The sequence below is a fragment of the Lactuca sativa genome, chromosome 4 (assembly GCF_002870075.4).
Source record: "Lactuca sativa cultivar Salinas chromosome 4, Lsat_Salinas_v11, whole genome shotgun sequence".
Classification (NCBI taxonomy): domain Eukaryota; kingdom Viridiplantae; phylum Streptophyta; class Magnoliopsida; order Asterales; family Asteraceae; genus Lactuca; species Lactuca sativa.
In genome coordinates this window covers 311139556-311162967 of record NC_056626.2, presented here as the reverse complement: position 1 = coordinate 311162967, position 23412 = coordinate 311139556, and the positions used below count along the sequence as shown (strand labels likewise).

Genomic DNA, 23412 nt, shown 5'->3' with positions numbered 1-23412 from the left:
GAGAAACTGGTTCGTGAGTAATTACGGTCATATCTAGTCGTATCTCATCTATGATTATAGATATGAACTTATGCATGTACGCATATGAATCACATGTTTTGTTGTATGATTCTCGTGGTTTCCACCTACATCCTTATGATGTACTAATGGTAGTATGTAGAAATAAGTGTTGTACAAATGTTAAGTTACCATAATAGATTATAGATATCAGATCCTTAAGATGGCTCAGGTTACATGAGTCATCGTAGGGCGTACCTCTCTCGATTTACTACTACTAATTGTGACGAATTACATGATAGACCTAGGAATTAGTGTGATGACCCTCATATGTCTAAATAGCGTAAAGGTGTCCAAACATTTTGCTCATCTCACGAGTGGCCTCTTCCGCTCTATGCTCTGCTAAGGCTGCCCTAGCCTCGGCTTCCATGAGCTATTGCCTTAGGGTGGTCACCTCCTCTTCAAAAGAGGCGGAGATGATTGGTAAGGTCTTCTTTTTCTGCGTGTTGGTTCGGTATTGCTTCCAAGGGGGTAAGGCTCGCTAAGGATCTCTTTGGCGCCTTCATCCATGTCTGACTCCTCATCAGAATCCTTTCCCTCAAGGTTTCGCTCTTGGTATTCTTCAAGACCCAATTTTGGGTTCTCCCTTTGCACTTCCTCTGGTTCTCCCTCGCTCCATTCGTTGGCTATCATCGTAGGGTAGTAGGGGTCTTCAGGGTGAAGCTCAGTCGTGTTGCCTTCGCGAGAGTGGAGGTATGAGATACATGTAGAAGATTTAAGTGTGGAGGTCTTATGGTATTCTAAAATGGTATTATAGTATTACATGTTTGATCCTAAGACTTCCTGATGTACGAAATCGATATGTTTTTAGACTTGTTGTTATTGTTTAGTATCATAAAATACTCCTATAGTATTTTAATCCTTGGGTTTGTATCTAATGCTCCTTTGCATGTAGGGTTTGTAAGTTTTAGACTTGTTGCAACACCACCATCACTCCCAAACACATGTTGGTCGTATCTCGAATAAATACAGTTGATCAGACTCTATTTATTCCAGATATGATTACATAACTGCCCAGGTTTGACTGTAGTGTTCAACATCTAAATACTTTTGTTTTGTTCTTATTATGATAAGGTTCTAGCAAGTATGTATACTTTTAGAAGATACTTATATTCTTAAGGTATACTTTTAGTCAGAGTGTTTTTAGTCCCATTATATTTATAGTTGTATATCTTGTATGGTTAGATATACTAGTTCACTATAAAGAATGCTCTGATACCAACCTGTCACAACCCCGAACCTGGATGGCGGAAACGTCCGAGGGCGGACGACTTCGTGTATGATATCATAACAATTGAATACGAATGAAACATAGCAACCAAACATCATACAGTGAAGATACACATTTACATAGTTTACATATTGAATTCTGTTCATCAGTTACAATAAAGTAAGAAAGTAAAATTTCTTGAAGACGCACCACTTGATCTTATAGTCGAACTTATTACCTGCTACTACAATTCCTGAGAATACAAGTCGTTTTGAAAAGCGTCAACTAAAAAGTTGGTGAGTTCATAAGCAATTTTGAATAAAAATGGTTTTTTTGTACTTGTTTAGAATCGTTTTCATAGTGCTTTCAAAAATCCAATATTTTCTAAAAAGAAATGGTTTGAAATATTTGTGTCCGATCTTATATTAATGCATGTGTGTTAATGTTTGCGAAAATAGAAAGAGAATGATTTCCAGACAACCTGATGTTGTCTGCAATAGATAATGCTGAAATCTCAACCCCGGTGGTTGAGTACCGATGCTTATAGATTGCCGTTTTATCAAAAAGAATGTTTCCTGTTTTATTCCAAAAAGAAAATAGAATGGTTTCCTGTTTTATCCCAAAATGAAAATAGAATAGTTTCCCGTAAATCTTATAACGTTAATTCCTCTAACTGAGTCGCTATAACCATACATAATAATGACAATTTCGCCTGTCTTTGCGTCTTTGGGACGCCGCCGGAATAGAATAAGGTTTTTGTCACCCTAGACTGGCCTAGTCTAACTATAGTGAACAACTCAGGTGTGGGGTGTCACCCTCGTATAGCTCAATACACAAACTCCCGCTTTCCCTCCAGGAAACTCTGGTTATAACTACATGCTACGATTGTACACTCAAAGGTGTCAACCGACAGGTCTCACTAGATCTTTAATCGAAAATTTACATGAAAAAGAAAGAAGAACACATATAAAACTCATTCCTAGGCCTCATAAACATGTAAGTGGACCACTAAGGCCCACTATACGTATCTATTATTTCCAGGCACAAAAGGAATGTGAATGTCTACCCTGAGCCCAATATACATGTAAAAGGACACTAAGACCCACTAAACATGTATAATATTTCCAGGCCCAGTAAGGATAAGAAAATTGTTTTTAACCCGTTTTTTATTGTTCTGTTTATTTTAGCTCGATTATTTACAAAATTGATATATAAAGCTCACTTTTTATAAAACTGATGTTCCTGGCCCAATAAGCCACAAAGTTTTCAATTAAGGCCCAATTATAGTAAAAATAACACTTTAGTCCCCATTTTGTTCAAAACTTGTGTTTTTGACTAGTTTGTGGTAAAAATAACATTTTAAACTCATTTTTGTCAAAAATATCATTTTTGGCTTGATTTTTTTGTGGAATACACATTTTTCTGGTTTTTGGCTTTTCTGACCTAGTTGTTGGAAAATTTGTAGAAAAATCATCGTAAGTCGAAATTTGGATCCATAAATTCTGGAAGTTTGGAAATTTTGTCTACTTTTTTCACAAATTTTCTCATAATTTTTATTGGCTTGTAACAAGTGTGAAATTGCTCACCTTCACAGGTTGGTCCGAAATTATTTCAAATTTAATAGGCAGTTTTGTAAATTTCGCCAAAAATTGTAGAAAAATCATATGAAAACATGAGAGTAGTCATTTTAAATGTATAAATCTGAAATTTATCCATGTAAAACAGTTTTGAAAAATACTTCCATTAAGAAGGTCAAAACAGTTCGAGATTGGACTAAAACTTTTCTGTCAATGGTTGATTTTTGAGTTTAAGTTATCTAAGTTTGTTCACAACACTTGTTTTTGCTATTTTAAGTGGATAAATCCCAGATGTAGAATCTTACAAGTATTAAATATGAGGACACATACTTTTCTCAAGGTTTATATGAAGATCCAAGTGATAAACTTCATTTTCATGTAAAGATCTAAACGTTAAACACATAAACATGCATATATACATAGATCTAACACAATAGCACTTGTATTTTCCCCCAAAACATTATAAAATCGAAAACAAGGGGGTATGAAGCTCACCTTTGGGGTTTTTGAGATGTGGATGAAGAAGAAGATGGAACTTTGAACCTAGCTTGAGTTCTTGGTGAGATTCTTGAAAATGGTGGTGTTTCTAAGAGTTTAACAAACAACAAAAGTGTGTAAACAAGGAGTTGTTGTCATAAAATGTTTATCTTACAAGGGTTACAAGAAAGTCTTACCAAATTTTATGATCCTTTGAAGAAGGCTTCCTTGAAGAACACTCACACACACGAATTCTTAGAGAAAGAAGATGAGAAACCTCTTGAGTGTTTGAGAGGAAAATGAAGTTGGAGATGAGGGTGGGAAAAGGGAGATAGGCCGAGAGGTGAAGAGAAGAGGGAAGAAAGAGAGATGGACTCTTGATAAATTGATTGGAAAGGTCTTGATGTATGGTGGTTAAAAAACATGGAAGTATGTTGTGTAATAATGTGGTGGCTAGCCCTATGTCCACCACCTTTTCCTTCTTATTTATTTATTTATTTATTTATTTTTGCTTAAGGAGAGGGCTCAATATAATTTTTGACCCATTATGGCCCAAAGGAAATCTTCGGCCCAATGAGATTTTATGAGAGGGCTTTTGGCCCAAAATAGCCTAAGAATAAATGTCATGGCCCAAAACAAGATTAAATAAAAGTTTTCGACCCATTAGGGCCCAATAAGAATGTCTTATGGCCCAAAAGAACTAAGTTGAGGGCTTATTGGATCGAGTTTTGGGCTTATACAAGGAGATTATATTGTTTTAGGAACTCACATCTTGACCTAATTTTGCCAGTTGTGACAACCTTCCTGGTCCCATCCTACCCGCCGAATAACTAGTTCACTGGATTCCCACTCGATTGATGAGTCAAATAGTCATACATAGTCGCTCCACTTGACTTCCGAACGAAGGCCTCATCTACCAACAATTGTCCTAGCTATCTCGCCACTTTGTCTCCCACTGCTTTTCTGATCCAACTGATCATAACAGTCCATCAAACCTGACATCACGAAATACAATGCTAAGAGTGAATGCTACATGACCAACTATTGTCTTATATCACTACCGGCCTCAAATGGCCTACCACTTCCTTAATTCCATGAATGTTGTGGCCTTCCTACAGTCTCACAACCAAACCTACCCTAGTGTAAACCCATCAGAAGCAAGCTACAAGCCAAAACATAGATTTACCATGCTCTCAAAACTACTTAAGAACCGATGAATGCTACAAGCCACCTCGCAGTCTTACAACACTCCTATACCACCTGTCAATCTAGTGAATGCTACAGCCACCCCGTAGTCTTACAACACTCCTATACCACCTGCCAATCTAGTGAATGCTACGACCACCCCACAGTCTTACAACACTCGTATCTTGCCAGGGACACCACCTATGTTCTTACCGCTCATATACCAATCCATCCATGCTCATCTTGAGTTGAACATGCATTTAAATAAACCTCAATCAGGTGTTCGAATCATGCTTCAAACCTCAAATCCTTAATCATAAAAGAACATGAAGAGAGGATCTAGCACAACCCTCAACCTGGATCCATCTATATGCCTGTTATCCATCACAAGGAAGATGCTAGCCAACTGTTGGAAGTTTCATGAACTCCCAACTTGTAACACTCGTGTTTCTATCCTAGACATTTATATTGAGGTGATAGTCTAGGTTAACCTTTGTAACTCATTTTGAAGAAATGAAAAGGAATTATGTGAATATTATGTGAATTATGTGTTTTATGCTTAATTATTAGGGTTTAATTAATTAAGAATAAAAATAAGCGTCAAAATTAAAGTGTGAGATAAGCCCGATATCTTTACATAAAGTTGTAGTGGTCGAAACAAGGATTTCTGAGATATAAAGAATACCAAAATCCGAGTTATAACGATGAAGTTATGACCTGTCGAAGTTTCGCGACAAAACCGGCACGGTGCTGAATGTCGTAAAAAGTGAGTTTTTGATAAACTACTTTTTAGCCTTAGTGATCTAAATGAAATTTGTAGTATTCGTTAAACCGAGAAGTTCGATAAAAAGAACGCCCAAATCTAACTTCGTATGAGGAAGTTATGATTTTTCTAAGTTTCAACTTAGCAGTAGACAGCTGAAAACTCGAATTTTAGATCGAGTAATTTTTAGCCGACACAACCTAAACGAGAATTGAAGGTCTCGTCATTAGTAGAACAACGGTAAAAAGTCTGACGAAAACGGACATCGAATGAAGAAGTTATGATTTTTTAATGCATTTCATGTCCCTGTCTGTTAAAAATAATAATAAAAAAAAATAAAATCAAAATTAGCCGACGAAGTCTAAAAGAAAGTTATAGAGCGTAATTTTACCTACGCGTGCATATAAATAACGTCAAAAACGGAGTTCGTATGCGAAAGTTATGGATTTTAGAAGTTTTGGCGCGAAAATCGAGAAAATTCGCATAGTCACGAGTTGCCACGTCACCCTCGCCTCGCATGTGCCACATATCCGAAATCTGCTGAGTCACCGAAGCCACCTGGCGATACGTGTCGCCTGCCCTCGCATCTGATGTCCGGTCCACTAGAAGTCTGACGCGTGATCCATTCCTCGTGTCCGAGCCTCGCAGGAGGAGCGACGTCCGAAGCCTCAAACTAGACCGCGGTCCAATCAGGAGGCGACAGTAAGCCCCTCGCAGGTGCGAGCCATGTGCGAGCCCTCCCTGCGATCCTTCGGATCTGCGATGCATGTCTTCTTTCTAGCCGTTGGATTAGAAGCCTCGCCCCTATAAATAGAAGGGTGTGAGACCTCTTGGGTAACTTTGGAAAATTGCCACTTTTCACCCTAAATCTCATATTTCTTTCATCTTAACATCCTACGAAGCCCCGATACTTATTCCAAAGCCCGGAATACTCCACGAAGTGCCCGAGAAGCCCGGAAAATTTATCTTTTCGGTTTCGAAGCCCGACCTTTGCAGAGCCTGGTTTCTCAATAAAACTCCCGGTTTTATTAGAAACGATCGTTTTAAACAACGAATTGCTGCCCAATTATCATCAAATCATGTGAGCGTATAGTCACCTTCATCTTACACCTAGATATGAAGTATTTTACATGAAATACATGCTACGTGTAATTATATTAATTGTTTAACTGAGGTGATTGTTGAATTGACGTTTTGTACAAGTTTTAAACTGCATATGTATTTTTATCTACAAATATGCTGGGTAAAATATGGGTAGATAGTGATGTGTGATAAAATAAAAGTGATGAGAGGCCTCGATGTGTTTTGAGATCCATTCATCTAGCGGAGTTTGGATGACGACCACAGACTTTCTAGATAGTCCAGTGGGAAATATTAGCAGGCCCGCAACCTGTAGGTGTTAATGAACTAAGAGTGTTCATTCGTTGTACTCCATCCCCCTCATGGTTTCCTTTAGGACATGTATGGCTGAGGAAACCCCTTAGCAGTAGTGTCCAGCCCGATGATATTTTTTAGGCTAGGTCCCTTATGATAAGTGTTTAGGGACGCAAAGTGAGGATAACGGGAACAAGTAATCAGTGTTATTGTTGATTGATGAATTTAGTAAGTTTATTATTATTGTGGGTTGAAAACCCTATATGCTCACTAGGCTCCCAAGCCTGACCCACTCAACTTTTTAGGTTACAGGTGGTGGACCCCGATCATAGTCGGAGGACGATGAGGGATTTTTGGATTATAGACCAGTAGTTGTAAATAACTGTTGAAAGGCTTATAATGTCTTGTTTATACTTTTGATGTGTATCAGAACATGACATCCCGAGGTTTTGATATGAAATGAAACTATACATTTCTTAAAGAAGGTTTTGATAAACTTTTATCATGTTTTGTTTTGGGAACAAATTCCGCAACATCTTTTAAAAAGATTTCTCTGATTTTATTTTACAAAGCATAAATTAAATCGGTCTTTTCTGGCCGAGAAATTAGGGGATGTCACACAACTTTCACAATCTTCAATTCAGATGGCCACTTGAGTCGTCTTCCCTCCTGACTGGGATGTGAAACGCTTCCTAGTTTGACACATGATTTAGCTTCCGGAAATATGAACAATCCTCCCCCACTTAGATTCATCGAAACTCTCCCAACCCACAAATTTTGATGGATTTCCAACCCATCTTACCTCCTTATAATTTGAACCACTGACGACCTGCGCTTACCAAACACTAGTGTTCCATCACTAGCCAATCCCAATGACCGTACAACTCTTGAATCCAGATGAACACTCCCCAAAATCTCCGCAAGTCCGACAACCCAATTGCTTCCCATGATACATCCCCTAAATCCTTAAGTCCTTTTTGGTGGTGACAAAGAGCATAACCCTTGCAATTAATGAAATTCCCTCACACTTCCAGTGACCAACCAAGCTCATGAAACTGCCACCACCATCTTCTTCCTACCATTCCTTCCCTAGAAGCAGTAGTGATAGAACCCAAAAGTTGTTCGATAGACGACTGCCAATCCCACCAGGTCAAATTCTAATACAATTGAACTCTAATCTCATTGGAGAACTAACCCGCTAATCCGGCCATGAAACTTCCAAAAAATACCCCTAAATTGATCCCATCAAAGAACCGGAACAACAACCGAACAACTAAAACCCGCTCAGCTAGATACGACCCACTAATGACTCTTGGCATTCAAAATGGCATATGACAATTCTTGATGATATAACCCAAACAATAACGGAGAACTAAACCAAAGATAATGCTTACCCAAACCGATACAAAATTCCAAAGCAATATACATACTGATAAAAATAAAAAAGAAAGCAAAAGATAACATGCCCGCAATAGCACCTACTAGAACCTTCGCCTCCCCTGACCGACATTGTGATGCTAGGATCCTCTCTTATGGGGCTCCTGCCCTACCCTCATGACCATCAGTGATCCTCAAAGTAATCAGAGCAGGTGCAATCAATGATCCGTCCCTCAACATCGGATAGTCGATGTCACAACTAGAAATTTTTGGTGCCTTGTAACTACAACACTTATCTCAATTATGAATCAAAAACATTAAAGCATGTATGATGCATACTCTATGGCAACAAAATTTCAATCAAACACATCATGCAAGCATTTCAAGTGGTCAATAAGCAATTGGAAACCCTAGAAGTTCTTGTTTAAGTCCATTTTGGATTAGGACTTCCTTATTGGGCCCAATGGACCAATAAGCTTCCAATTTGACCACCTTGGGCTTAGAACTCTTAAATGGGCTCTAATTGGAGCCACTTCCATGTATTTCAATATTTTGGGCCATATTGGGCCTAGAATGAAATAAATTAATTATATGAACCATTTTGGGGCATAATTAACCTAATTTAGCCCTAATAGGTCATAAAAATCACACTTATATTTATTAGGACCAAAAATCACTCAACATAACTATGAAATTGGGCTTAAGCCTTTAAGGCCCAAAAACTCTCTCTTCTCTCTCCATTCTCGGCCCAAGCCCAAAGGAAAAGAGGAGTTGACTTTTCCTATGCCACCTCACAATTGCCTAAAGGATTTCTATGCAAAAATAACCCATACATCCATGCATTTCCCATACTTCCATGCAAGCACTCTCTTCTTCTCCCTCTCTCTCTTGCTCTCGACCGAATCCAAGCACACACACACACACATTTCACTCACAATTCTCTCAAGAAACTCTCTCATTTCTCCTCCATATTTTCGAGATCTAAGAGGTGTTCAAGGGACTTCTTCCATAAGAATCATCATCTAAGGTAAGATATTGCTTAGATCCATAAGCTAGCTATTTCATTTCATTCAAAAATCATCTCTTAATTCATTCAAACTTATGATCTAGCACCTTAGAAACATCCATGTTCGAGATCTTCCAAGAAAGGTTGCTAGGATCGAATTCTTCTCATCTTTTCCTTCCAAAACCGAAACCACACCCAAGGTGAGTTTCATACCCCCTTCTTTTCGGTTTTTATGAGTTTTTATGGGGGAGAATACAAGTAAATGTGTAGATCTATGTGTAAATGTATGCTATGTGTGATTTGATGTATGTATGTGTGTGATATCTTGTGATTGTGATGAATATGCTATTCAACAATGGTGTAAAACCGAGATAAAACATGGGGAAAGGAATAAACATAACTTAAACTATTTTACACTAATCAAGTCAAGAAAAATAGTTTATATGGTTAGGATGTACATACTTGAACATAAAACCCATTTTAGGGCTTAAATTGTCAAAAATACAAAACTTGGGGTCCAAACCGACAAATTATAAATTCTGGAGGATAAAAAGGGTCCAAACAGTTTTTAGAATAAATTTTCTGAACATCAACATTTTTGAGGGGCTTAAAATGTAAATTTTTAATTTAATAGGCTAAATTTGGGCTTTTCGGCCCAATAAGCCTCAAAGTGCGAAATTTCTAAATTTGAGGGGCTGGAAATGCAAATTTCTGTAAAACAGGGGATTTGAAGTGAAACAAAACTATTCCAATGGTCAAAAATGTTTTTCAAATTCAAAAAGGATCAAAAATGTAAAAATTTTCTACTTTGGGCCAAAATTATCAAAGTTGCAAAATTTAGGGTTTCAACCGAGAAAACATTATTCTCGAAGGACTAAAGCTGTTTACAAAAATAAATTTGGGCTAAAAATGTCTTTTCTATAAGTTTATGATGCAAAAGTGTCAAAATAATGTTTTAAGGACTAAAATGAAATTCTTTTATATAAAGGACTAAAAGTGCTATTTTTTATAAAAGAAAGGTTGTGAAAAAGTAAAAATCTTACTTTTAAACGAGTTAATTCATTAAGACAAATACGAGATCCGTGACTACCGGCGAAACGTAATGACAAATACACTTTTAACACCAATATCGTTACCAAACGAATTGATTCGGTCTCGAATCAATAACAAATCAAAAATCAATAAACAATAGTACTTCAATAAACACGCGGAATCTACGAGGAGTCAATATTCAATCTTTGGGCTCGAAAGTTTCAAATCGTGCTTGTTGGGCCTTGCTAGCCCAATAACATGATCTTTAGGCCCGAAGGGAACGCGCTTACATGTTATCGGGTCTTCTATGACCTAATTCCATGTAAAAGGACTTTCAATAGCTCTATTGTGCTGTTGGGCCCTAATGGTCCATTAGTACTGCTAGCAAAGTCGAGAAGTCAAATGCGAGTCGGGCCAAGTGCCTTTCGCATTCCCGATAGCCTTGAATAACTTGTGGAAATAAAGGAGGCTTCTTACCCTCCATTCTCCTCGGTTGTTGGGCTTACGAGAACTCGAGTAATCAGATTCGTGACATTAAACAAGAGAAGTCAGGGTGGTTGGATTATGTGAGTAGTATGGATGACGCCTCAAGGATCGTTCGTAATTTATAGTTGTAAACTAGTCATTTTCAATAATGCGTGGTTATAACAACTCACAAACTTTAAGTAATCCAATGTCACCTGGGTAATAAAAAACATTCGCCGTAACGATATAACAGTAAACAAGTCATGTAATTTGCGTATTGGGAAAACATCGGGTTTTTCCGGAAAGTTCAACATTCTCACCTGCGTGATGTATACATAGTTCAACAATTATACATGTTTTCAAAATCAACAAACTTATTTATGGATCTTCACACTTTTTATAAACAAATACTCTTTTCAGAAAATATCGAATTTTCTGGGTGTTTCCAACTTCACGAAAAATCATTTTTCAATAACATTACTTATGAACTCACCAACATTTCATATGTTGACGTTTTCAAAATAACTTGTATTCTCAGGTAACAGGTAAACAGAAGAATATGTATCAAGTTATGTCATGGTGTTTTGTTTAGATTAATTATCAAACGGTTTATGTTATGGAATTGTAATGTTTAAAACAATGTATTGAATGTAAACTATTTTAGTTGTAATATTTCAATGCATGGTGATGAATGATGTTATGATTCATGTATAATCATTGTGATGGTATTCAATTAAGTCACAATAGCCCTCGGACGTTTCCGCCGTCTGGTTCGGGGGTGTGACAGTCGACCTTCTTGTGGATCATTTGGTTACAGTGAAAACATAATAGCTTGTCCCCTGAGGACAATCCCGAATAACATGAAGTCTTGGGTCTCTGCGCAGGACCCTCAACTTCCTGCACATGCCCTGGCTCCCTCGTCCCTAGGTGTTCCAATTCAATCTCCCCCTTACGGTCTCTAGCAATCATATCATTCAGGGTCTTGCACCCTGAAATACTCACGAGCTCCCTGATGTCATCCCTCAACATATCATGATACCTTACCTTCTTCATTTGTTTATCCGCTGCATACTGCGGAACCAATAGAGCTCTCTCTCGAAACTTGGCAGTGATCTCTGCCACAATCACCGTAGTCTGACGAAGGTCCTAAAACTCCCTTGCCAACTGTTGTACCTTAATAGTTGGTGCGAACTCAACCCTAAAACGGATCACAAAATCATCCCAAGTCATCATCTCCAGGGCCTCGCCTCGCAATGCGAAGTCTACCTCCTTCCACAAATCCCGAGCTCTGTCTTTTAGAAGACAAGAAGCAAATCTGACCTTCGATCCCTCGGGACAAAAACTCATCCAAAAATCCTTAGCCATACCCACTAACCACCTCCTACTGGAAATGGGGTCCTTCTCCCTGAAGAACTCAGGAGCTCCACAAGTACGAAACTCACGGAATGAAAGAGTGCGAGCCCCAACAATCGCTAATACCTCAACACGGAACGTGCCCATATGCTCATCCAAAATCTCCAAAATCCCTTTTTTGACTGTACCAAACAAAGATCACAGGGGTCTACTCAACAATACCGCGAGTAATCTCTGAAGAGATGAATTCCTGCATCTGTTCTCTAATCGGCTCAATACCTGCACCTGACCCGGAACTTGAACACGAACCTCATTCCTAGGTGCTCATCACCAACTAAAAAACAACATGCAAACGATCAGGACATACCAAGGAATCCTCATCCCACAAGCTTCCTAGATTCTGTTAGATAAGGTGTCTAAATCCTTGTTTGGTAGCGTCTTAATTGGAAAATTAAGAGGTAGTCTCTTAAATTTTAAGATCCAGACTGTTTGGTAACATCTGAATTTATGGCTCTTAATTTTTAAAATGCCTCTTAACTTTTCAGATCTTGGGACGTGTCTGAATTAAAAAAAAAGAAGGCACGTTCCTTTTTTGCCCTGGTACGTCTACCCTTTCCCTCTTCTCTTTCTTTCACAAACGCCTACCCCTCCTTCCCCTCCATCTCCAATCGTAAGTTTGTGTCACACCCCCGAACCAGACGGCGGAAACGTCCGAGGGCTCTTGTGACATAAATTGAATACCATCACAATGAATATACATGAATCATAACATAATTCATCACCATGCATTGAAATATTACAACTGATATTGTTACATCCCGTACGTTGTTTTAGACATTACAATTTCATAACATAAACTGTCTGATAGATAATCTAAGCAAAACACCATGACATTACTTGGTACTTATTCTTCGGTTTACCTGTTACCTGAGAATACAAGTTATTTTGAAAACGTCAACCTATCATAAGTTCATAAGTAATGTTGTGGTAAATGATTTGGTGTAGTTTCTAAAACCCAGAAAATCCGATATTTTCTGAAAAGATCATTGTTTATGAAAAGTGTGAAGATCCGTGAATATATGCTCGTTGATTTTTCAAAACATGTATAATTGTTGAACTTTTGTATAGATCGCACAAGTGAAAATGTTGAACTTCCCAGGAAAACCCGATGTTTTCCCAATACATGAAATACACTGACTTGTCTATTGTTATACCGATACGTCGAATGATTTTGATTACCCGAGTGGCATTGGATTAATTAGGGTTTGTGAGTTGTTATAATCACGCATTAAAGCTAATGACTAGTTTATAACTACAGATTACGAGCGATCCTTAAAGGCGTCGGCCGTTGATACTCACTTAATCCACCCACCATGATTACTTTTGTTTAACGCCCTAAATCTGTTTACTTTGATTTCTCATAAGACCAACAACCGAGGAGAAAGGGGAGTACGAAGTCTCGTTATTTCCGTGAGTTATTTAAGGCTATCAGGAGTGCGAAAGACACTTGTCCCAACTCGCATTTGACTTCTCAACCTCACTAGCAGTACTAATGGGCCACTAGGGCCCAATAGCACATTAGAGCTATTGAAAGTCCTTTTACATGGAATTTGATCATAGGAGGCCCAATAACACGTAAGCATATTGCCTTTGGGCCTAAAGATCATGTTAATAGGCTAGCAAGGCCCAAAAAGCATGATTTGAAACTTCCAAGCCCAAAGTTTGTAAGTTAGTAAGTTAGCTCATCATAGTTATCGCGTGTTTATTGAAATGCTTTGGTTTAACGATTTTGTTTTGTTATTGATTCCAGACCGAATCAATTCGTTTTATAACAATATTTGTTATTGAGAGTGTATTTGTTTTCCGTTTCGTCGGTAGTCGTGGATCTTGTATTTTGTATTAATGAATTAATTTGTTTGAAAGTGGAATTTGACCCCTTTTCAGTACCCTTCTTTTATAAAAATAACACTTTTAGTCCTTTTTATATAAAAGAATTTCATTTTTAGTCCTTAAAACCCTTTTCTTGACACTTTTGTATTATTTATTTGATGAAAACACGATTTTAACCCAAAATTACTTTGTTGACAGCTTCAACCCCTCCAGAATAGTGATTCTCGGTTAGGAACCCATTTTTCACAACTTTTACAGTTTTGGCCCAAAATCTAAAAACTTTACATCTTTGGTCCCTTTTGATAGTGAAAAGCATTTTTGACCCAAAAAATGATTTTTTCATGCTAATTACCCCCTTTTTTACAGAAAGTTACATTTCAGCCCGTAAAATTTATCATTTCTCGCATCTTGAGGCTTATTGGGCCGAAAAGCCCAAAATTAGCCCATTAAGCTAAAAATTTACATTTTAAGTCCCTTGAAATTTCTAATGTTCAGAAAAATATTTATAGGAACTGTTTTGACCCTTTTAACTTTCAAGAAACCGTGACTTGTTGATTTGTACCCCTAGTTTTGTATTTTTGACAATTTAGGCCCAAAAATGGGTTTTATGTTAGAATTTGTTCATCATGACCTTATAAGCTATTATTCTTGACTTATTTAGTGTAAGATAGCTTAAGTTATGTTTGTTTCCTTTCTCATATCTTAGATCTTGGGTTTACACCCTTTTTGGTAACATATTCATCACAATACACATGAAATCACACACATACATGCATCAAATCACACATAGCATACATATTCACATATATCTACACATTTTCTTGTATTCTCCCCCATAAAACTCATAAAAACCGAAAAGAAAGGGGTATGAAGCTCACCTTGAGTGTGGTTTCCGTTTTGAAGAAGATTGGGAGAGTTTGGTGCTATTTTCGGCCCTAGCAAGTTCCTTGGATGGATCTCGAACTTAGTGGGTTCTAAGATGCAAGATCATGAATTTGAATGGATTAAGAGGTGATTTTTGATGAAAAGAAGTGAGTTAGATCATAGATTTAAGCATGATCTTACCTTAGATGATGAATTTGTGGGGTAATCTCGTTGAAAAGCTTCCTAATCTCGAAAACTTGGTGAAGAAAAGAGAGAGTTTCTTTGAGAGTGTTCAAGTGAGATGTGTGTGTGTGTGTGTTTGTGTTGTTTCGGCCGAGAAAAGAAGAGAGAGGGGAGGAGAGATTTAATGAAGTGATAGTTACATGGAAATATGTGTTACATGCATGGAAATCCAAGAGAAAATAATGAGGTGGCATAGCAAAAGTCAACTTCCATTTCTTTTCTTATATATATATATATATATATATATATATATATATATATATATATATATATGTATAGATGGGCCGAGAGAAAGGAAGAAAAAAAAAAGAATTTTTGAGCCTTTGGTGCTTAAATCCAAATAATGGGCCCATATTGATTGTTTTTCGGCCCATTGGTCTCCTAGGGTGCCTCATGGTCCAATTTGTCAAAGAGAATAAATATTATGGCCCATTTAGGTTAATTGGATTTGTTATGGTCTAATAAGGCCCATTAAAGTATTTTATTTCATTCTAGGACCAATACGGCCCAAAATGTTAAAATAAATGAAAGTAGGTCCAATTAGAGCCCATTTAAGAGTTCTAAGCCCAAGATAGTCAAATTGGAAGCTTATTGGCCCATTGGGCCCAATAAGGAAATCCTAGTCCATAATGGACTTAAACCGGGATTTCTGGGGTTTCCAATTATTTGTTGACTATTTGCAGTGCTTGTATGAAGTGTTTGATTGAAATTATGTCGTTATTGAATAAGCATCCTACATGCTTTCACATTGTTGGTTCACGTTTGTTATCATTGTTAAATGTTTACAAGGAATCAAATTTCTTGGTTGTGACATCATCCCCCCGTTAGAGGGAATTTCGTCCCGAAATTCTTTTGAAAGTTAGATTTGAGGTTGTGAGAATAGGTGAGGGTACTTCTGCTTCATCTGGTCTTCGTGTTCCCACGTGAATTCTGGCCCATGCTTCGCGTTCCACCGTACCTTCACAATCGGAATGCGACTTTGCTTAGTACGCTTCACCTCCATGTCCATGATCTCGACTAGTTCTTCGACAAACAAGAGATTCTCATTGATTTCAATTTCATCAAGGGGAATGACGAGAGTTTCATCAGATAACCACTTCTTTAGGTTGGAAACATGGAACACGGGGTGTACGCTGCTGAGCTCAGCGGGTAGCTGCAGTCTGTATGCTACTGAACCAATTCGGGCAAGCATCTCGCAAGGTCCAATGTATCGTGGATTCAATTTTCCCCATTTTTCCAAAACGAATAACCCCTTTCCAGGGAGAAACTTTTAACAGCACTCGATCCCTTACCTGAAACTCTAAGGGCTTTCGTTGTTTATCAGCATAGCTCTTCTGTCGGTCGCGTGATGCTTGTAGTCGAGCTCTAATTTGAACTATCTTTTCCGTGGTTTCACGTATGATCTCTGGTCCCGTTAACGTCTTGTCTCATGCTAGTTCCCTTGCTAGCTGGGTGTCGCCCACCTCAGCCCAACACAACGGTGATCTACACTTACGTCCATACAGTGCCTCGAAAGGAGTAACTTTGATGCTTGAATGGTAACTGTTGTTGTATGAGAATTCAACTAAGGGTAAGTGGGTATCCCAGGACTTCCCAAAGTCTATCACACATGCGCGAAGCATGTCTTCAAGCGTCTGAATGGTTCGTTTGCTTTGACCATCCGTTTGTGGGTGATAAGCAATGCTCATGTCGAGATGGGTTCCCATTGCTTTCTGAAGTGATTACCAAAAACGTGAAGTGAATCTACTATCTCTATCTGAGATGATAGACACTGGCACTCCATGAAGTCTCACGATTTCTCGAATGTATATTCTTGTCAATCTCTCCATCTTGTAGGATTCTTTTATTGGCAGGAAATGAGCGGATTTCGTCAGTCGGTCGGCTATCACCCATATAATGTCCAATCCATTTGACGTCTTGTGCAACTTGGTCACAAAATCCATAGTAATCCTTTCCCATTTCCATTCGGGAAGTACTGGTTGTTGGATTAACCCCGAGGGCTTCTAGTATTCCACCTTTACTTTGGTGCAAGTAAGGCATTTGCTAACATAGGTGGCAATCTCTGCCTTCATGTTAGGCCACCAATAATGTTGTTTAATATCCAAGTACATTTTGTCCACACCCGGATGGATGGAGTATCGCGTCTTGTGAGCTTCATTCATGACTACTTCCCTAAATCCTCCAAGTTTAGGGACCCAAATACGGTTCATGAAATATTACACTCCGCCCTCTTTCACCTCGAGATTCTTCTCCATTCCGCGTAACGCTTCGCTTGTTTTGTTTTTCGCCTTCATGGCATCTGACTAGGCTACCCTGATCTGAGTGGTTAGGTGAGATTATATGGTTATTGAGAGAGTTTTCACACGACAATTAGAGTACTCTTTCCGGCTCAATGCATCAGCTACCACATTAGCCTTGCCTGGGTGGTACTTGATTTCACACTCATAATCGTTTAATAGTTCAACCCATCTTCGTTGCCTCATATTCAGCTCTTTTTGACTCAAGATGTGCTGGAGACTCTTGTGGTCCGTGAAGATGGTGCACTTTGTACCATAAAGGTAGTGCCTCCAAATTTTTAGGGTGAAGACCACTGCTCCCAATTCCAGATCATGGGTTGTATAATTCACTTCGTGTGTCTTTAGTTTCCGGGACGCGTAAGCTATCACTTTTCCACGCTGCATGAGAATGCAACCTAAACCCTGATTTGATGCGTCATAGTAGACTACGAAATCTTCCGTTCCCTCTGGTAGTGATAGTACTGGGGCACTGCAGAGTGCTTGCTTCAGAGTTCGAAATGCAGCTTCTTGTTTGTCCGTCCATTTGAATGGTATGCCCTTTTGTGTAAGCGAGGTAAGTGGCTTGGTGATCTTAGAGAAGTTTTGAATGAACCTCCTGTAGTAACCTGCTAGACCTAAGAATTGGCGAATTTCTGTGGGTGTTGTCGGGACTGCCCATCCTTCGATGGCTTTGACCTTAGAAGGATCCACATGTATTCCTTTCTGAATAACAACATGACCCAAAAATTTCATGCTACAGAGCCAGAACTCACACTTGGAGAGTTTTGTGTATAGCTTCTCAGTTCGTAGGGTTTCCAGGATCTGTTGGAGATGTTGGCCATGCTCTTCTTCGCTTCGAGAATAAACTAGAATGTCGTCAATGAAAACAATAACAAAGTTGTCGAGGAATGGTCGGCAGATTCGATTCATTAGGTCCATGAATGCTGCTGGGGCATTCGTTAGACCGAAGGGCATTACGACAAATTCATAATGTCCGTAACGAGTTTGGAAAGCCGTTTTGGGAATATCCTCTTCCCGGACCTTGAGTTGATGGTACCCGGATTGCAGATCTATCTTAGAGAAGTAACTAGCTCCTTCGAGCTGGTAAAATAGATCGTCGATTCATGGGAGTGGATAGGGATTTTTGACAGTGAGCTTATTCAGTTCTCTGTAATTAATGCACATCCTAAAAGATCCGTCCTTCTTCTTGACAAAGAGGACTGGAGCTCCCCATGGCGAGAAGCTAGGTCGGATGAATCCCTTCTCCAGGAGTTCACTGAGTTGCCTGGACAATTCCTGCATCTTAGCAGGAGCCAATCGGTAAGGCGATTTAGCGATGGGAGTAGCTCCTGCAACAAGATCAATTCGAAATTCAACTTGTCTTTCTGGGGGTACTCCAGGAAGATCTTCAGGAAATATGTCTAGGAATTCACATGGTACAGGAATGTCTTGAACGTTAACCTCTTCCTAGGTTTTATCCACTATGTGCGCCAGGAACGTCAAATCGTTCTTTCACAGATGCTTCTGTGCCTAGATGCACGAGATGAGACGAAGGTTCGTGCTAGGTTTGTCTCCGTAAATAACTAGGGTTTCATGATATGGAAGGTGAAGGCAAACGGCCTTCTCGCGACACATAATTTCAGCATGGTGGGGGCTTAACCACTCCATGCCAACAATCACATCAAAACTCCTAATGGAAATAGGCATTAAGTTTATTTGAAAGACGTGTTGATTTAGGGTTAGGGTACATCCGATATAGATCTCCCCAGTGGATTCTGTCTTCCCATTGGCCATTTCCACCGTAAAGGTTTCATTGAGGTTCTGGGTTGTTGTTTTAACAAATGCTTAAACTTATTGCGCACAAAACTTCGTTCTGCTCCGGTATCAAATAGGATGCATGCATAAGTATGTTTAGGAGAAACGTACCGGTAACGAAAGTTGGATCCTGAACTGCTTCTCCCTGGCCCATGGCCAGCACCCTTCCTATTCCTCCATTTCCGGGATTGTTGTTGTTGGGGCAGTTTCGACGGAAATGCCCAGTCCTTCCACATCCATAGCAGGTGTGGCTATGTCATGCATTGTTGCCGCCATTGTTGGTGTTGTTGTTGTTACGGTTATTGTTGATGTTGTTTCCATATTGTTGGTTCTAAGGAGGGTAGGTTCTGCATTACTTTGTCGTGTGACCCTTCCAATTGCAACTGGTGCACTGCATCTCTTTCATTCTCCATTATGATGGAGACCGCACTTGTTGCACTTAGGAAGGTTACCGAAATTAGGCCTAGGAGCACTTGGAGCAGCTAAGGCTGGAGCATGTGGTGTGGATGGAACTTTAGTGGTTGCAGCATTAACTGCCACTGTTTGTTGCTTCTTGGACGATTCGGAGCCTTGACGTCCCTTCCTCTTGTTGTTATTCCCCCTTTTGTTGTCATTTTCCTTCTTACCCTCAGCCTCCACTGGCTTCGCACCCTTTTTGTTGTTGTGGTCATACAGCTTCTTGGCCAATCTCTAGGCAGTGTCAAAAGTTTCAGGATTTGCAGCTATCACGTTTCCTTGGATCAGGGAGGTTAGTCCCCAAATGAATTGCTCGATCTTCTTTCCTTCTGAGGTGATCATGCGAGGGCATAGCAGATACAGTTCGCTAAACCTTGATATGTATGCATCTATATCAGCGTTCTGGACGGTGAGATTCCATAGCTCTTGTTCCATTTTCTGAATTTCGCTGCGAGGGCGGTACTCGGCCATCAGCATTTCTTTCATCTCTTACCACGACATGGAACTGGCTACGGGGAGTGTCATGGCATCCACGTGTCCGTTCCACCAAGTGAGCGCTTAGTCAACAAAAGTGCATGCGGCAAACTTCACCTTCATCTCCTCAGGGCAATCACATATCTCAAACACTGCTTCCACCTTCTCGATCCATGGTTTAGGGTGATCATTCCTCCAGTGCCGTTAAAGGTCCGTGGTTTGGCGTTGGTGAAGTCTTTGTAGGAGCATGTTTTGGTAGGTCCTTGATTAATCCCGTTGTTTGAACTTCCAGCCCCTTGTCCGTTGACTCCTCCATTGTTCCCTTGGTGAATTTGTGTCATTGTTGCGGTGACCGCAGCAGATACAGCTGCTTGGAATGCAGCTGAGTCGACTTCGGTGGGGTTGGCCCAGGGTTTCTGCGGGTGGGTCGTTGAGGCATATTTCTGTCATGGAACGGAAAGATGTTGAGTGTATGTGGTTTTTGTGAGGTTGTGATCCTATAAACTAGGTGTGTGGCACAAACTTAAGTAATTTCACAATTTAGCACCCAATCATGGATATGTAACACATAGCAGATTATAACATCACAGTAAAACATATAAAATTTTTCACTAATATTATCTGCACTTTGATACATGAAAATTTTGCTCGAAAGACCATACATAAACGGTACAAGTTCAGCAACATAACGGCTCTATGAGTAGTGTAATCACTTAAACATAGAGTCGGGATACATAGAATGGATCATAGTACTAGTACTAAGGACTGATACGGTTAACCCTAGTCGCGGTGGGATGTGCCTGGAGGTGGTGCTGAGGAAGTAGATGCTCCCTAAAGACGAGCCATCTGTTGTTCTGCATCCTAGAGTCGGGACTCCAACCTTACCTGCCTCATGTGGAACTCTCGGAGGACGTCTCGCATCTCCTGCTCCGCACGCTCAACCCTAGTCCACATCTGGCGTACCTGATCGGCGGTACTCTGAGCTAGGTCGCTTGTGTTCCGTAATCGTCTCACCATGACTGGAAGGGAACGATCGGCCAGTCCTCCGTCCCTCAGGTCAAAGAACTCGCGTGACATGCCGAACGGGGGTCGCTGTCCCTGCTGTCTGCTCCACCTCCAAAGATCAATACCCCAGGGGGGTATAGGACCAGTGGGGCCCACCCGGTAAGCAGACACTCTAATCGGATAAGGGGGGTTGATGACTTCGGACTCTGCGTCTGAATGACCCTCTTCGTTATCGTTGGGTTCCTCCTCGAGACTTCCTTCGGCATCCTCCGCTTCTTGGTCCACCACTGGCTCGGCAGGTCTGCCTTCGGCTTCCGCCTCAGGTTCCCCTTCTGTTTCCTCCTCGGGGTCTTCCTCGGGTTCCTCCTCAGGTTGCTCCTCGGATTCTTCCAACCATCTATTATTCCCCTGGTTAGGGAAATAAGGATCTCTGGGGTGATGGAAACCAACCATGCTTTTTTCGAGAGTGTGTAAATATGCTAACATTATTCCTAAGACACTACAATTATTGTATAGATTGAGCTGATGTTCTCTTCTTTGTGATAAAGGGGTATGCTTTTAGGTTCCCTAGCCATCACGATTTCCTCAGCACATGTGATAGTTGTACCTTGGAGGAAATCTAGTTGATCAGGCTACATCCACTCCTTGATTACGACTATGAACAGTCTGGGCTTAACTGAGATGCTAGCACTATCTTGTTTGGTTCGGTATTATGTTCTTTATCCTAATTCACACAAGCAAAGATGTTTTATTGTTATGTTTTACTTGTTTTGTTCAGAGTTGTGTTAGTCCCTCTTTTTGGTTTATAGTTGCATATCAATGTGTGGTTAGATATGCTAGTTCACTATAAACTGAGCTTTGATACCAACCTGTCACACCCCCGAACCAGACGGCGAAAACGTCTAAGGGCTCTTGTGACTTAAATTGAATACCATCACAATGAATATACATGAATCATAACATAATTCATCACCATGCATTGAAATACTACAACTGATATTGTTTACATCCTGTACATTGTTTTAGACATTACAATTTCATAACATAAACTGTCTGATAGATAATCTAAGCAAAACACCATGACATTACTTGGTACTTATTCTTCGGTTTACCTGTTACCTGAAAATACAAGTTATTTTGAAAAACGTCAACATATGAAATGTTGGTGAGGTCATAAGTAATGTTGTGGTAAAATGATTTGGTGTAGTTTGTAAAACCCAGAAAATCCGATATTTTCTGAAAAGATCATTGTTTATAAAAAGTGTTGAAGATCCGTGAATATATTCTCGTTGATTTTTCAAAACATGTATAATTGTTGAACTTTTGTATAGATCGCACAAGTGAAAATGTTGAACTTCCCAGGAAAACCCGATGTTTTCCTAATACATGAAATACAATGACTTGTCTATTGTTATACCGATACGTCGAATGATTTTGATTACCCGAGTGGCATTGGATTAATTAGGGTTTGTGAGTTGTTATAATCACGCATTAAAGAAAATGACTAGTTTATAACTACAGATTACGAGCGATCCTTAAAGGCGTCGGCCGTTGATACTCACTTAATCCACCCACCATGATTACTTTTGTTTAACGCCCCGAATCTGTTTACTTTGATTTCTCATAAGACCAACAACCGAGGAGAAAGGGGAGTACGAAGTCCCGTTATTTCCGTGAGTTATTTAAGGCTATCAGGAGTGCGAAAGACACTTGTCCCAACTTGCATTTGACTTCTCAACCTCACTAGCAGTACTAATGGGTCACTAGGGCCCAATAGCACATTAGAGCTATTGAAAGTCCTTTTACATGGAATTGGGTTATAGGAGGCCCAATAACACGTAAGCATATTCCCTTTGGGCCCAAAGATCATGTTAAAGGGCTAGCAATGCCCAACAAGCATGATTTGAAACTTTCAAGCTCAAAGTTTGTAACTTAGCTCATCATAGTTATCGCGTGTTTATTGAAATGCTTTGGTTTAACGATTTTGTTTTGTTATTGATTCCAGACCGAATCAATTTGTTTTGTAACGATATTTGTTATTGAGAGTGTATTTGTTTTCCGTTTCGTCAGTAGTCGTGGATCTTGTATTTTGTATTAATGAATTAATTTGTTTGAAAGTGGAATTTGACCCCTTTTCAATACCCTTCTTTTATAAAAATAACACTTTTAGTCCTTTTTATATTAAAGAATTTCATTTTCAGTCCTTAAAACCCTTTTCTTGACACTTTTGTATTATTTATTTGATGAAAACACGATTTTAACCCAAAATTACTTTGTTGACAGCTTCAACCCCTCCAGAATAGTGATTCTCGGTTAGGAACCCATTTTTCACAACTTTTACAGTTTTGGCCCAAAATCTAAAAACTTTACATCTTTGGTCCCTTTTGATAGTGAAAAGAATTTTTGACCCACAAAATGATTTTGTCATGCTAATTACCCCCTGTTTTACAGAAAGTTACATTTCAGCCCCTAAAATTTATCATTTCTCGCATCTTGAGGCTTATTGGGCCGAA

The 23412-nt window shown here is 39.4% G+C and overlaps 1 protein-coding gene across 1 annotated transcript; it reads right to left on the bottom strand.

The window, feature by feature from the left end:
- Nucleotides 1-447: 447 nt before the first annotated feature.
- On the bottom strand, nt 448-21352 carry LOC122197536 (uncharacterized). Its single transcript, XM_042901746.1, has 2 exons — nt 21121-21352; nt 448-797 (listed from the first exon to the last, which is right to left on the bottom strand). The coding sequence occupies exons 1-2, from the start codon at nt 21350-21352 to the stop codon at nt 448-450; spliced, it is 582 nt and encodes a 193-aa protein (XP_042757680.1).
- Between the last annotated feature and the right edge of the window lie 2060 nt (nt 21353-23412).